This window comes from Myripristis murdjan, chromosome 4, assembly GCF_902150065.1.
Source record: "Myripristis murdjan chromosome 4, fMyrMur1.1, whole genome shotgun sequence".
In the NCBI taxonomy this organism is placed as follows: Eukaryota; Metazoa; Chordata; class Actinopteri; order Holocentriformes; family Holocentridae; genus Myripristis; species Myripristis murdjan.
In genome coordinates, this window is record NC_043983.1 from 25,189,346 (window position 1) to 25,205,256 (window position 15,911).

Here is a 15,911-nt window from a genome sequence, read left to right on the forward strand (position 1 = left end):
ACAAATGCTCACAAAGATTTTTTGTTCTTTTCCAGTTTCACCCTCACAGTAAACATTTGGGGAAGTAGCTGTGTGTGTGGGCGAGTGTGCACACATGTATGTATGGGTGTTCACTGTTTCTCACAGATTCCTAAAGCAGTGGGAAATTGCAGAAGTATTTCATTTTACAGTGACATTGGCAACTCTCTTCTAACCCTTCACAAATGTTGCCTTTCTTTATTAGAAGTGAGATAGCTTATTTCACATGTTGAGATGAGTATAATAAATGGAAGAGTGGCTTTGTCCAAAAACAAAGTTGAACATCACATGCTTTCATTTTTTTCCCTAAGCCACTGGCTTCTGAATGCCTTTCTTATTCTCTAACGATCCATGATATTCCAAAGCTGCCAGTTTGTTGACATGTGTATATTTTGTTACTGAAAGTTGTTGTTGTTATTCTTTTTGGAGGAAAGCCAAGAAGGCGTTTTGCCTAATCAAGTTATTCCTCAGTGCAGTGACTAGTGCTAAATAAAGGTCTGGTTGGAGGCATTGGGGAGGACAGTGGAATGTGCTTGTCGGTTCAGTGCTCCTGCCCTTCTCCAGTGGTGACAGCACTGCACTGCAGAGGCCACTGGATCCCCACTATATCACCATGTTTGTCCTGAGCTGGCAACTTGGCCTGGACAGTTTTCATTTTACCTGCTGGCTTAAGATATCGATGGCCTTGATCTCTTGTGCTCAGCAGCCTGAGTGTAGTTTCCAGGATTGAGGTCTAGCTGCAGACCCGCAGAGCGCCCCTGTGCCTAGGCATGGCTCCCTGGCTAGGCTGGAGGAAATGAACCTTGCGTCTTTAAAATAAAAGCTCTAAGTCGTGCTCCCTGGCAGGGGATCTTCAGGAAGAGATAAAAGGTCAACAGAAGAGGCCACATAGAAATGTTATTCATCATCTGGAAGCTGGGAAACTAAAATCAAACTAAAATCAAACATATTTATTTGTTTATTTATAGTGTATAAAGGGTAGAACCTGATGATCCAAGGATGTGATAGTCATTCCTATGTACATTTATGTGTCATAAGTTGTTGCAGCAATTTTTGAGCTGATACCATTTGTTACACAGATTTGGTGCAATAACCAAATCTGTCAGCCATTTTTGACCACTCGAGAATTGATTAAAAATGGTCAAAAATCCCTCTAAAATACCACATTAGGACACCAAGACCTTGAGGAACACCAAGGAAAACTTGCATGCTTTGATTTGGTATCAAAAACTATTGACATTTGGAAATTTCCATTAGAATTGCATTTTCAGTGATTGGATGGCAAGCACTTTTGTCCGGGTATTGCATATAAACTCGGACCCCTTATGCATGTTTTTTGCCGCAAACTGTATGCGATTAGCTTAAGATGGGCGTGTCTGCAAAGGGGAGACCCATGGGTGCCTATAGAAGCCATTTTCATTCAGATATCTTGAGATGAGAGGTCAGGGGACCCCTTTGAAAATGGCCATGCCAGTTTTTATTTGAAGGAACTTTAAAGGGATATTTAGCCGCATTGTAGCCTATATATGTGTAAGTTTTGTACAGTTTGTTATGTGACCAATGTTTATGTGGTGAGGCATGAATGTTTCATTGAGAAAAAATATAACATAACTCTGACTCTAACATAAATCTGAATCTAAGTCTATGTATGTTAGGGTCTCACCCTGCCTCTCCCACAATAATTATGTGTTAAGTATGTGTGCTTGTATGTTATTCAAAAGTGTCATGAACCAAAAAAACAAAACAAAAAACAAAAAAAAAAACAAACCTTGTTGTTTTTGAACTTTATAAAAAATACAATGGGTGTCAAAATGTGTGCATGTGTGCACATTTTACTCCTTTCTTTGCCTAAAAAAAATAATAATAAAGAAATTGCCTGTATAGTTGATATTCATATGTGTCTTATTTTGGAGGCAATGTTGATTTCCGCCAGCACAGCTGGGGAGCTGTGCCTAGCCACAGAGGCAGTCTGTGGCTCTGAAACAGGATGCTGTTGGTTTCCAGACAGCATCTTTCCTTCAGCATGACCTTTGACCATGACCTGGCTGGCTAGGTCACAGTCAGTCATGGCCCTCAATTGCTCAGTCACTCTTAAAGCAGTGGTACCTGCAATATTGCTTTTGGAGGGGTAGCAAAATGAAACAAAATGTTGATACTTAACTGTGAGTCTTGATTGTCATCATGTCCTTATTTTGGCTTTAATTTGTATTTGTTGGTGCCGGTTTGGGCTACTTGCTGCATTGATGTTTTGTTCAAGGCGACAGTGAGTTGTTTTGTTGGTTGCTGTGATTTAAAGGGGCTATGTATGTGTGTGTAGCCCCAGAAGCAGTTGAACATCAGACGCTTTGTGCTGACCACTGGGGTCCAGGGGTTTTTATTTGCTTCCCTCATATCTGTCTGGGTGTAATATATGGCGCTGTCAGAGGGGGCACAGTGAGGCTGCAGGCAGTCACTGGGAGAAAACCCTCAAGGGACAGGAACCATAATACCTAATGTTAGTTAGCCTTGTCTTCAGCAGAAGTGAAACTCAAGGCTATCCAGCCTGGCTACCTCTCCTGTTGGCTGTCTGGTGTATTTACACACTGACCTTGTTGAGCTATCCATATATCCCAGTAGCACTACTCTTGGGCTCATTGTCTAGTTTGTGTCAGGCCCTTAAGTGGATCCTGAAATGCAGCCTCTGTTTGAGAATAATTTCCAGTATTCGAACAACCTTATTTAAGATTCCTTTGTTCTATTTTGGATGCACTAAGCAGCCTCCGAAGTGGACACATGAGTTATGACCTGAAGTCTCGAGGATCTAGCCATGGAAATGTTCTATTAAAATAAGCTGCACCATGTCGCCAAGGTCTGATCTAATATGCAAATAATATTTGTGTGCAGCTCATTACTTTGTGTAAATTGCCTAACCTACTGGGTAGAAGGTTAAATATCGCCAGGGGCTTACATTGTTAAAATTAATAATTTTCAACTGAGCTGATCAAGAACAATAAATACAATTATACCTACAGGGTCCAATTATCTACAGGGCTTAAAGCAATGTGCACTTTCCCACACAATATTTTAGTCTTACATTGAACCCAGAAGGGGGCGAAATTAAAAACTGTAATTGAACTGCCACCTACATAGATGCTTCCAAGTTAACGTCTCACTTCCATGTTAATATAATGGGCCAAATGCAAGCAAAAAGCTTACATCTTGTAAGCACAGCAATGACCAAACAGGCCAGTGATTAATTAGTTTATAGACTAATTTATCAGTATGACCTGAGCCAGTGAGCCAATGTTGTTGGATCATGTACGTAAGAGTAGCCTAAAAGCCTAAATTACCCTGTAAAATTTATGGTTTTGTGATTTTTCCTTACAGTTTCATTGACCATTTTTTCTAGTTTGTAATGTATCATCTGACAGAATGTCACCACAAATCCTTCATGAATATCCATAAAATGTCATTAAAATAACTGGAATTCTCTGCATTAACATGGCAGGAGAATATCAACACAGGAAGCATCACAGTATTTTGCCTACCTGACATTTACCCCGCTTCTACCCCTGGGATTTCTTGGACTTTCCAGCCAGATCACAACTACAGCAGCCATGCCTGGTTTCTTCATTGAAATGTGAAAAATGACAGTGATTTCCTGGTATTGACCCACTGTCACTCTGTCTCTACTCATCTTTCCTCTTTTTGCAGGACTGTGGCAGCAGAGGTCAGGAAGCAGATAGCTGGCCAGTATGGGGGCTCCCCACAGCTCCTCAAAAACCTCAATGTTGGTGCCGCTGCAAGCAACACAGTGAGTACACTCAAAAAGCACTGGAAGGCCAGAGCTTGCCAACAAGAACCTCGGTTATACTAAAACACTGATGTTAAGCCTATTCAAACTGCGTTGCACAATTATTTATATGTACTATTCCTTTATGCAGAAGACAGCCTTTTTTGTACTAGTTGGTAATAATTTACAGTTTCATCCCAAATTCATCATTTTTGGGGTGGTATAAAACTGGCCTTGTCAGAAAGCATGACTGTGCTATATGCAGTTTAATAGAACTTTTTCACAGCAGCCATTTTGACATGATATAGCAGAGTAAACACACTACATTAAACACACTACATTGTCACTACATTAATCAAAGTCCTGATCCAAGTCCACACTAAACTAGACAGAGCATCTTTCTTTTTCTGTCGCATATCAAATCTTTTGAAAAGCGCTCTCCCAAGTGGATACATTTGAACACACTAGGTTTGTGTTGTAGAATGGCCAATGAAAAATGGAGAAGACACAGGGTTTTGTGATGAATGACGTATAATGTATGATTGTCGTGATTTTGGCTGGAACCAAAACAACTGACATGGCGGGCAAGTGTTGCTCTGTGCATACCTATTAAAGAAATTACAGTGTTTTTGGTGTGCATGGCCAACTTTTTGAAAACTTTGTGATAATGCCAGTATGGACAAAAACAATTTGATGTGGAAACAGTGTTTCCAGATTTCTCCACATTGTTGTGGATTTGGCCTTATTGTACCGGGGCCTTTCCAGTGAGCCAGCATGCACAACACCAGGGCCCTGGCTCTGTTAGACCTAAATGGAACAGAAGCTTAATTAATGTCATTGGGAACATCTGTGTTTGCCCTGATACTCATGTCAAAAGGGCTGCTGTGAAAAATTGCTCGTGTTGCTCATGTCTCTTTTGTAGTTAATAGTGTGAACAGCCTGGCAACATTAGAAAAGGAACACTGAGTTACAGAGTGAGGTACCAAGTTGCGATAATACTTTGACAATAAAAACACTAGTATTGGTGTCGTTATCAAAATTTTGGGATAAGTATCACTTCTTGTGACAACCATAAATATAGCATTATGTTACAACGGACTGTAAAGATGTAATTATTTTTAGTTGTTGTTTATTTGTAGTTATAATTTCCCATTTGACCAAGCCCCGCTAACATGTCAGCCAACCATTGACAGGCCTGTTCATCACACCCAGTCTCGTTCTGCTCCACTGTTTTTAGGATTAACAGTTTTTGACTCCTCTGGCTAGATATTGTGTTGTGTTGTGTTAAAGGGGCAGCGGCAGTTGACCCTCAGGAGCCGTGTGCCGAAATGCCAGCAAACACTCCCCCTCTCCTCCTTAATTAGGCTAAAGTTGGCTTTTAATTAAACTGTGAAAGGGTGTTTGTGTTACAAATTCCTCGAGAGAGACAAACACGCACATACACGCGCGTACACACACACACACACACACACACACACACACTTAAATTGAACCAGCTGTAAAAAAGATTCCCCCTGGGCTCTTTATTTTAGACGCCGACTAAGACCCATGAAAGCATTAGTCCATTAGTCTATGCTTGAAGTAGCACACTTGCCAGGACTTGCTAATCTGGTTAGTTGAGTCAACTTAAGGGCATTTGAGAGCATCCCATATCATTCCTGTATTGGAAATGTATGTTCCTTAGAACTGATTTTACATCCTAGAATTAGATAATTAAATCTAGAACTGTGCTTTCAACAGAAATAGACTCATAGATGGGTTTGATAGTGTCAGACAGTTCTGGGCCTGTTAGTGATGTGCGTGATGCAGACTCACAGTGAGTAATAACCCTAACACTGCTGCTTTCCTCAAAAATACTTTGAGAAATCAATCCCCTAAAGCTGTTACTGAGAAATTTACAATAGCCTGCATACTGTATAACTGTTTTTATAGCTAATAACTAATACATGTCTCCTCTGTCTCTCTTCTTCTCCCCATCCTTCTCTTGATCTCTCTGTCAACCCCATCCCATCTTCTCCCAGGTTCCCCTCACGGAGGCGGTGGAGCCGGTGGATTTTGAAGAGTACCTCATCACTCACCCTCCCGTCATTGAGTCAGGTCCCCTGAGAGACCTGATTGAGTTTCCCCCAGATGACATCGAGGTCATCTACACACCCAGGGAATGTCGCACAGTCGCACAAGCTGTCCCAGAAGAAGGGTAAGGTGTCAGACAGTTGAAAGGAATTGTAATAGAAAGTGTAGAGTGCAGTAAAATCCCATGGCACTTTTATGGCGGTGATGTTTTGGTATTCTTTATGAATACCAAAAGATTTGTGTGGGAGTGGTGTGGAAATTTGCAGCTGAAAGTGTAAAGATTTATTGTCCACAATAATAAAGCTTTGTTTTGTTGATTGGAGACTGCTCAGTGAATGCATTAGTTTCTCATGTGCTGAAAACCAGGATGAAGTTTGACAGTACACAGACTATAGAGTCATGGAGTGTCTTCAGGCCCCACTGATAGACCTGAAATTGCTTCTTGATAACCATGGTGCCGTAGCAGTAGTACCATAACAAAAACAGTTTTCAGACACACTTGGAGAAATGAAATGGAGAAATTAGCCTAAGTGTTTATTCAAGTATTTTGATGTTACAAGTGTTTTAGAGGCTTGCTTTATCTTCTTAACGTGACACTTGTTTTCTTTGTATAATGAGCCAACTGTGGGTCTCAGTTTAATGTTTTGTGTCACCCCATGTGCAAACCTGAACTTGATCCAGTGGCTAACCTACCTCTGGCTGCCAGAGCAAAGTCCCAGCATGGCTATGAGGCTGCCCTATCATTAGAGATCTTGTCAGAGCCCTCCATGCTGTACTGTATTAGCTTTAACCCAGTCACTGAACTCAGGAAGTTTCTTCTTTCATCCTTGTAACCTAATTATAGCAATTATAGCCATCAATTCATGATCAAGAGAAACAGAACACTGAATTCACATGTGTGTCATGTTATGCTTGGCTTTTATTCTTATTGATTTGGAGATATTTGGAGATTCTAGTGATTCACTGAAAAGAAAGGGACATTTTCTCCTTCAGTGTAGCTGTTCATACTAATGTTTGAAAAGTACTGATAAGTCTCAATGCTGCCACTTTGGCAAAAGAGAAAGCTGATCCCTTTTAATGATTTTGCATTAATGCAAAACGCTAATGCAAAACACTTTTACTGCTCTTAAATGTTTTTTGTGATATTTAAATCTTTGTATCAATATTACTCTTCTCAGTTATTTTGAAAACTTCCTAAATGCACCACTGCCTAAAGATGGCAGGCTTCTGGATTTAACCTTTTGCTCATCATTTGAGACAGAGAGGCAGCACAAACATTGTGTGCACACTTAAAGATGTTTGAATTTCCTCATTAAAATAAACCTTCCTTCAATGATTGATTCTGTCCTTATGCAGGGACACTGATCCTCATGTGCGAGACTGTGTCAGATCCTACACAGAGGACTGGGCCATCGTCAACAGAAAGTAAGACTTTGTTGTGTGGAGATTTTCTGTGTTTCAATCAAATTGATTCAAACTGTTAACTCTTTGTTTTTTGGCTAATAATTGGGAATCATAGAAAGTTTACAAATCAGTGATAAATATTAATCATAGTGTCATACAAGATAACACTCAAATTGTTCTTTTGCTCACTCTTTCAGATACCACAAGCTTGGTACGGGCTTTAACCCCAACACTCTGGACAAGCAGAAGGAGCGTCAAAAAGGCTTGCCCAAACAAGTGTTTGAGGCTGATGAGATGCCAGACAGCAGCAGCTACCAGGATGACCAGGTAGTACACTAGCATCAACTCAAATCTTTTTTTACCCATTTGTACTAAATGCTCTGTGTAAATGATCATCTATGAGATAAATCACTCAAAGTAATCTGGCCCATTTTCTGTTTTGGAAAAGTGGCTCATCTTTTGCAGCTTGAGGCATGGCTGTTATCATGCTGGCTGATCTCGTGCATACTTCAAACAAAGCTGTTTTCTTTGTTTTAAGTATGCACGAGATTAGCACGAATATGTAAAATTTTGTCTAGGGTGTAAACAGTAGTTTGTGTGCAATTGATCCAAATAAACCTGTATTTATTGTGGAAGATATCTGCTGCTACTGTTGATCACCTTTCCATCAGCAGCAGTGCTTAGAGAGCAGACTCTGAGTTTCTGCATTTTTTTTCAGGATGGTATTTATATTCCATGATATTTGTGGTACGCAAAAATTGGGGCAGAGTGAGCGCACACTACTATTTCCTTCCCTCAGATACAGCATGACACTGCTGCAATGATTTGTCGCTGAAATTCCGCTGAAGTCATGGATAAAAGGTTTAGATAAAATCATCCACCAAATGACATGTAATGTTGTTTGTACACTGAATGAAAATAATGTATGATACTGTTTGCAGTAAATAGTTATTTTAGGGCACAAGTTTGCCAAGCCTGCCTCTATAATCTACCTTAAACCAACTCTGGTTATTGAAAACAATTTTGCAACAGTCTAATCGGAAAATTTCTCATGGTCATATAAAATTTCCACCACTGTGAGAGTGATCTTTCATGTCAAATTACCTTGATACTGGAATCAGCACGCTCGAATTTCAGGTTCCTTACATGATTTGTTTTGGATGACTATCAACTTTGTTATCTTTTTCCTATACTGCGATCAGCTGATGTGTATACTTGCTTGTGTGTCTTACCACGCTTAGATTTGTTTGTGCATTTGATTTCCTGAAGGATGAACTGAAGCGGCGGTCCATGTCAATAGATGACACTCCACGGGGCAGCTGGGCCTGCAGCATCTTTGACCTGAAGAACTCCCTTCCCGACGCCCTCCTCCCCCACCTCCTCGACCGCTCCCCCAATGAGGAGATTGACCGGCACAATGAAGAGCAGCGCAAGTCCCACCGCCACCGTGAACTCTTTGCCCTGCACCCCGCTCTCGATGAGGTACACTTTTTTTTACCTACACTTGAATCCTTTTTCTATTGGTTACAATTTAATTACACATTTTGTCCCTTGGGGACCAAGAATCAGACTTAGAAGCTTCAACATAAATGAAAATGAAATCTGAATCTCCCAGTAACCAAATCCAGTACACTGGGAGCATTCCTGGATTCAAACAAGCCAATGAACTCAACTAGCCTTTGAGTTGAAATGCTATCCGGTAATGTCAGGAAATTACTTTTAACACATAAAACCGCTGCATGAATGTTTGTTATGCAGCAGAGTGAATGTCAGTATTTTTGGTGATTAAGGCACACTTCAGTAGTAAAAGGTTAGGCAGCCATAATAGTCATTTCTTGGAAGTGTCACAGCAAGCCTTGTATGATCATGAAACAGAGCCAGCACAACCTTGTGACTATATTTCATAGTTTCAAGGGAAAGGTTGAGTAAAATCCTTTCTCAAAGAAATGAATGGGACCAAAATATTCAAGGCAGAGCTGACATCACTCTGTGACTTACTAGTGGTGCTTGCCACTCTGAATATGGGTTGATTTTGGGACACTTTTCTAAATCCCTTCTGATGGTTAAGGATAGGAAGCAAGGAAGGTAAAGTCTTTGTAGCCATCATCTAAGCTCACTTTAACCCTCACAGTGAAGCCCTCCATTAGAAATTGAATTTGTGATGAATAGTTCATTTAAATGTGTCTTTTCTGGTCTTCTGGGAATGGACTTGTTTTTGTTTCATGTAATGTGTTTTTAAGAGCATGGCTATTACTGCAGTCACATCTGTTACACCTGTTGCAAGGAATGATGTGGTCCCGAGCCAGTGAATTCATGCCTCTTTATATAAAGTATCAACATGAATGAATTTATTTTTTTTCTGATAATAGTTTCCATACACAATCAGGCGTTCACCACCGCAGTTTTCATATTTTTAATGGTTTTTCTTTGTATTTTTTTTCTGGTGGATGTGTAGGAGGAGCCCATCGAACGCCACTGTGTGCCTGATGTGCCGAAAGAACACTTTGGCCAGAGGCTACTCGTCAAGTGCTTGTCCTTGAAGTAAGTGGTAGACAGCCTTTTTCAGGGAAAAAAAGCCTTTTAAGCTCTGTGCTCTTTTTTTTTAACTGCCGCTTTCTGCTGACCCACTCATTTTTTTTCCTTCCCCTTGAAGGTTCGAAATCGAAATTGAACCCATATTCGCTAGTTTGGCCTTATACGATGTCAAGGAGAAGAAAAAGGTAAGCTGTTATGCTTTCCTCAGTGCCACCTCAGCCCTGAGTTGTTGGGTCACTTCTGCCAACCATTAAAATTGTTGGGAGGCGAACGCGAATTCGATGAGTGGACTATAAAAGTTTATGTAGTGGCCCTGTTATGCTTGTGGGAATGCAGTTAAATCATAAGCTGGAACTATGTATCTATCCTAGAACCCCATCAACCCTCGGTGTCTCTCCCCCCTCTGTAGCTGATAAACACTAGAGGGTAGCAGTTGCCGTGTTGAGCAGATCTCTCATACAGGATTTCTCCCTGTGTAGTTCAAGTCCAGCAGGCCACTGGGCCTTAAGTGACCTCTTGCCAGGCCAAAACATCATGAGAAAATTAATTTTAAGCATGGATATGTGAACTAGGGGTGCTGCAGGTGCTGGAGAATTGGGTATTTCCCAAACAGTACTGTCCGAGGGTCCATGAATGCAACACGTGCTGAGCTTTCCTAATGTTTCTTTTTGTTTTTCTCTCAGTAACAACAGTAGTTCCTGATTGCACCTAATTCAATCAACAGTAACAACTTAGCAGATCTGATACCATTAAAACTGCTTATTATCAGGTCAAGGGGGAATTTCGTCCTGCACCTGTACTCACGATGTCCAGGTTTTTAGGGTGGTTTTCTAGACCTCCGGCAGGCATTACAAACCCAAATTAGGGAAAAATTACTAGTCTTTAGTAACAGACTAGTTTTCATGTTTTGTTATTTGCAATTTATACTCTTATTAGTCTCTTTTCTGCTCTAAATGTCGTAATAGGAGAAACACTTTACAGTACATGCCAAGATGCCAACCGCATAGCAAGGAGACAAGTAGAATGAGGAAACCTGCAAGTTACATTTTCCAGCAAAAACTCATGGCCAGTAGCCATACTTGGACATAGTGCTTTACCAAAATCTAAGAAAGACAAATTACATATTGCAGTGCTTGCTGTGTCTGCGAAAAACATCTGCGCTTCTTAAACCACTCTTCAGACCTCCGCAAGCACGTTGAAGCAATACTGCACCTGGTCTAATAATTTTTCTGGGGGAAACGCTACTCATGTATATTGCTTTGCTCAATAGTTCCACCTGTGAACAAGACGTTTTTTGTCACTAAAATGTTGGTATGTGTGTCATGTGAGCGCAAAATCAAGTTAAACTAACAGAGCAGTGCATTCACGAATTTAGGAGTGAATACTAAGTGATTCTTATCTGTTTAGCACAAATCTGCCTCATAGTTCCATTACATTTTAAATTTGTTTGCTGATCATGTGTTGAGTTTGGTGAGATCTGTGTTGGGTTCATATTATGGTTATAGTTTACTGTGTGTGTTTGTGTCTCTGTGTCCCTCAGATATCAGAGAACTTCTTCTTTGACCTGAACTCTGAGCAAACCAAGGCAATGTTGCGTCCGCACATCCAGACAGCGGCCATCTCCACTCTTGCACGCTCTGCCATATTCTCCATCACCTACCCCTCCCAGGATGTCTTCCTGGTTATCCAGGTCTGAGTCTGATGGCATCATTTCCTCTTTCTTTGAAGTTTCTTTCATTTGCTAATGTGGACTTGGGGGACTTGCTTGGGGAAAGTAGCAAGCTGAATAATAGACATAAGCCGTCTTGGCAAATATATTACATCTTCTGTTTACTGCTGTATTGCAATGTCCATCTCTGTCTCTGCCTTGCTTGTTTAGTCCATTGCTGTGTTTGAGTGTGGTGTGACTGAAAGCTCTGTGTGCTTTGTGTGCCTCCCAGCTGGAGAAAGTATTGCAGCAAGGTGACATTGGGGAGTGTGCTGAGCCCTACATGGTCTTCAAAGAGTCTGACGCTGCCAAGGTATGGTCTGCCTGAAACATTATCTTTTTGATGATGAGTGGGACCCAGAATGATATAGAGGCTTGTTTCTGGTTTATGACAAGTATTTTAATATCTTATAAAAAGTATGTTCTTTATAGCCCACTATATTAGCCACATACTGTAGTCCCATTTACAAATTCTTGGACATTTGTCCCTTGTAGTGTCAAAATGTTGCTAATCTAAAATAACCTTTCGTCACAGGATGCATGAGTAAGTGAATTGGCACATAGTTTTGTAGACTATATTTACTTATGTCTGTAACATTAGTAACAAACAAATAACTGTGTTAGAAGATAATTAATTAGGTTAATGTTTCCTGTTTTTTTTCCTAGAATAAAGAGAAGCTGGAGAAGCTTCGTAGCCAGTCAGAGCAGTTTTGTCAGCGTCTGGGCCGATACCGCATGCCCTTTGCCTGGACTGCCATCCACTTGATGAACATCGTCAACAGTGCTGGCAGTCTTGAGAGAGACACAGAGCTGGAGATGAGCCTTTCAGGTCAGAAACTTGAAACAATTATTTCCCTTTGCTAAGCATTTGCAAATTTAAACATGTATTTATATCAGCTCATGATCAGTTTGAATGGGAAGATGCAAAATGCTTGGTTTAGGTTTTTGTTTTTAAGATTATATAGGTGTCCAGTCGCAGTGTCACATGTTATTGAGGAGTGGAAGTCTGGCAGGCAGTAGTCATGCACAGGGCTCATGGATGCATCAGTGCATGACCACACTTGAAAAATTTTATCTAAAAGCAACTTTCCAACAGCAAATAATGAGGAGAGCAAATTTAAACAGGGGCGAAATCATCCAAACAAAGTGTCCAGCCATATTGATTATTGGTCTGTTATTTTGAGTTTGAGCCTTTGTGTTTGTCTAACCTTTGACCGCTCAAGGTCACATTTCTTTGATGCTGACTCTGGTTGCAGCCTTTTTTTGTGAGGTAGATGCTATGCAGCTGTCTACTCCTGATTCTCTATCACATCGGGCAGAAAATAGGATTCATCATGTGGTTGTTCCTAATTGTCCCCCAAAAAGAAAAGGCTCTCAACAGTTGGGTTAAGAAATATCATGTCAAGCCAAGTTTATTTATAAAGCACATTTAAAGACAACCAGAGTTGAGCAAAGTGCTATACAATAAGATAAGATAGAGTATAGTAACATAAAAAACAGTAGAATGCAGTTGAGATTAATAATAATCACTATCACAGAAGAAATACATAACACTAACTTACACTAACACCTTAAAATATTAAGACCTTGAGGACACTCAAAGGTCTTAGAAAACATGAAGTCTTTAGTTTAGCCTGGAAAATGGCAACAGAGGGGGAACGCAAAAAAAATGGAAATGCGTAATACACACTGTTCTGTTCTGCTCATTTTGGCATGAAATGTTGAATGCCTTGTTATTGGTTTTATGCAGAGAGAAAAGGCTCATGGTCAGAGCGGAGGAACTCGAGCATCATGGGAAGGCGTTCCCTGGAGAGGACGACCAGTGGAGATGAGTCATGCAGTTTGACAGGCTTCAGACCTGCAACGCTTACTGTCACCAACTTCTTCAAACAGGTCTGCACCGAGATCCATGTAGCATGCACATAATATGCACACCTGCACATCCAGGCATGCACACACAGACTCTCACACACAGAATAGTTTTTTAGCCTTTTTTAGCTGTGCTAATTCACACTATTCTGTTCTGGTCTCTATTCTAAGTTTTTTACTTTTTTATGTTGCATGTGTATGTGTGTGTTTCAGGAGGGTGACAGGTTGAGTGATGAGGACCTGTTTAAGTTCCTGGCTGATATGAGAAGGCCTTCCTCTGTGCTGAGGAGACTCAGACCCATCACAGGTACAGACATCCTCACCGCGTTCACCGAGTTCACTTAATTGCTCAACCAAGCTGAAATGAAAAAATACTAATCTCTCTCTCTCTCTTTCTCGCTCTCTCTTCTCCCTGTCTCTCAACTTCTCCTGTATTTCACACCTGCATTCCCTCTCTTCTTCCCCCTACATCTCCATCTACTACAGCCCAGTTGAAGTTAGACATATCTCCGGCTCCAGAAAACCCCCACTATTGCCTGACCCCTGACCTTCAGCAGGTCAAACCCTACCCAGACAGCAGGGTGCGCCCCACCAGGGAGATCCTGGAGTTTCCTGCCAGGGACGTCTATGTGCCCAACACCACATACAGGTACAGAAAACCCATGTGGAGGGATGAAAATGGGGACATTTTCTATTTAGTTTCAGTTTCTAGAGCCCCTCCTAAAGCTGAAACTTTGAAGTCCCAGTAATTACTCAGTGGGTTGTTGTAAGGCATATGTGTAAATTTTTCTGTTTTTGAATTTTGAGGCAAATGTTGAATTGGTTGACTTGAAAGTGGTTTGTATGCTGCTTTGTTGTAGCGTGCCTCATGGAAGTATACATTCCTGGTTTTATGTGTTGGATGATTCAGACTAACAACGCTATACTAAGATGACATGTCACATCTTGCTGATCATTTTAGGGGGTGCAAATACCAAACTAGCTCCTACACCATGGCCATCCTTTCACTGAGCATACACACTTTAACCGAGCACTGAATGTGTATTTGAACCAAAAAAAAAAAAAAGTATCTATCAACTTTAGCTTTGTTGCGGAGCTGACTCATGTCTGTTGGGACACTGAATTCACTGCTGGGTAATGTTCACCTCATGTCTGCCTGGTGACTGTGTACATATTCAGTCTGCCCTATTGCTATTTTTGTCAAGGTCATAGGGAGAGAAGTCCTTATTATCAGATGTTGGTGTTGACACGGCCTCCCTGCCCCAGGCCTTGTTTCTGTGCAGATAACCAGGTGACCTCCTATTGTAGATTAACTGTTGTCAGCTGTATTTGATCCACCACCATATGTCAGGATATGGACAGAAGTACACAATGTCAAATTTTTATTGAGTATTTTTTTTTTTAAATGTTTGTATTCCCAAGGGAAGGTTGACTGCATACACTGGTCCATTTTCCAACAAGACTTTGGAATCCCATTAATGATAGTAGTGCTTATCCGTGAATGGTTTCTTTGAAGTTATTGTGGTGTTGGGAAATATATGTGGTCATTCAACCTAAACAGTGATCTCAGGTTACCAGGTTTCCTCAAACAGCCTCCTAAATAGAAGCACTTAACGGTGAAGGTAGTTTTATTAGAAGGGTTTGTATACAATTAGTGTTAGAGTAGTTATTACACGTATACAAGGTAAGCCTGTCCTATATATTGAACCAGCCTATGTAGATACTAATGCACATGTGAAGAAATTTGAGTTGTAAATGAAAACATTGTCATACATATTGACTGATGACTGAACTGATGTGGTAGTGGTCACGTACTCTTTATCACTTACTCACAATAATGTCAGCATAGCACCAGGTCAGTTTTTTGGCTTATGTTAGCTTTGGACCAGCCATCTGAGTGATTTGCCATGCAGTTCCTGGCAGCAGCAATTTTTACAACAGCCGTTTCACCAATTTCCCTAAGCAAGCATTTGGTTTAGTCCCAATTTAATATGCAAAATGGCTTGAACAAAATTAACTCATCACTTAATTATCAGTGGCCAGTAAAAAGAACAACAACAATAGTCAGTCACTTGGTCATGTTTGCAGATATTTATTTTGTATTCATAAATAGATATCAAGTTATCAGAGCACCTAACTACACAATAGGATGAAATTATTAATAAACATATTTATTGTAGTATGCTGAAAAAGTGGAAGAGTCAATATGACTCAGTAATACAGGAAAATACATGATAATGACCTTATTGTAACAAAATAATTGATAAAACAGTATGAAAATGGTTTAAATACATTGTAAAGTAAAAAAAGAACATAGAACAAACCAAGCTAACATTTTGCGAGTGTGCTGCAAAGCTTTGTATTTCCTTTTTTTCCCCACTTTATTTGACAGCCGATGTTGTCCCACCTGTGTGGAAAACCTTTCAGGACTCTGGCTCCCAGACTTTTACCATAGCACTGTAAATTGCTGCACTAAGTCCATGTAATAACCTATTTAGGTTTGAACCTTTAGTCTCCTGAAACATGCAACAC

At 40.5% G+C, this 15,911-nt stretch overlaps 1 protein-coding gene across 10 annotated transcripts in view; it reads left to right on the forward strand.

The window, feature by feature from the left end:
* The window catches only part of dock7 (dedicator of cytokinesis 7), a 62,875-nt gene that overhangs the window by 1,870 nt on the left and 45,094 nt on the right, over window positions 1-15,911 (forward strand). For all 10 annotated transcript variants that reach the window (XM_030048824.1, XM_030048821.1, XM_030048822.1 and 7 more), the window contains exons 2-14: window positions 3,712-3,811; window positions 5,812-5,987; window positions 7,220-7,288; window positions 7,465-7,594; window positions 8,537-8,749; window positions 9,723-9,808; window positions 9,921-9,987; window positions 11,343-11,492; window positions 11,743-11,823; window positions 12,177-12,339; window positions 13,261-13,403; window positions 13,593-13,686; window positions 13,866-14,028. In XM_030048824.1, coding sequence (XP_029904684.1) covers window positions 3,712-3,811; window positions 5,812-5,987; window positions 7,220-7,288; window positions 7,465-7,594; window positions 8,537-8,749; window positions 9,723-9,808; window positions 9,921-9,987; window positions 11,343-11,492; window positions 11,743-11,823; window positions 12,177-12,339; window positions 13,261-13,403; window positions 13,593-13,686; window positions 13,866-14,028 — 1,635 coding nt within the window. The remainder of the gene's footprint in view (window positions 1-3,711; window positions 3,812-5,811; window positions 5,988-7,219; window positions 7,289-7,464; window positions 7,595-8,536; window positions 8,750-9,722; window positions 9,809-9,920; window positions 9,988-11,342; window positions 11,493-11,742; window positions 11,824-12,176; window positions 12,340-13,260; window positions 13,404-13,592; window positions 13,687-13,865; window positions 14,029-15,911) is intronic.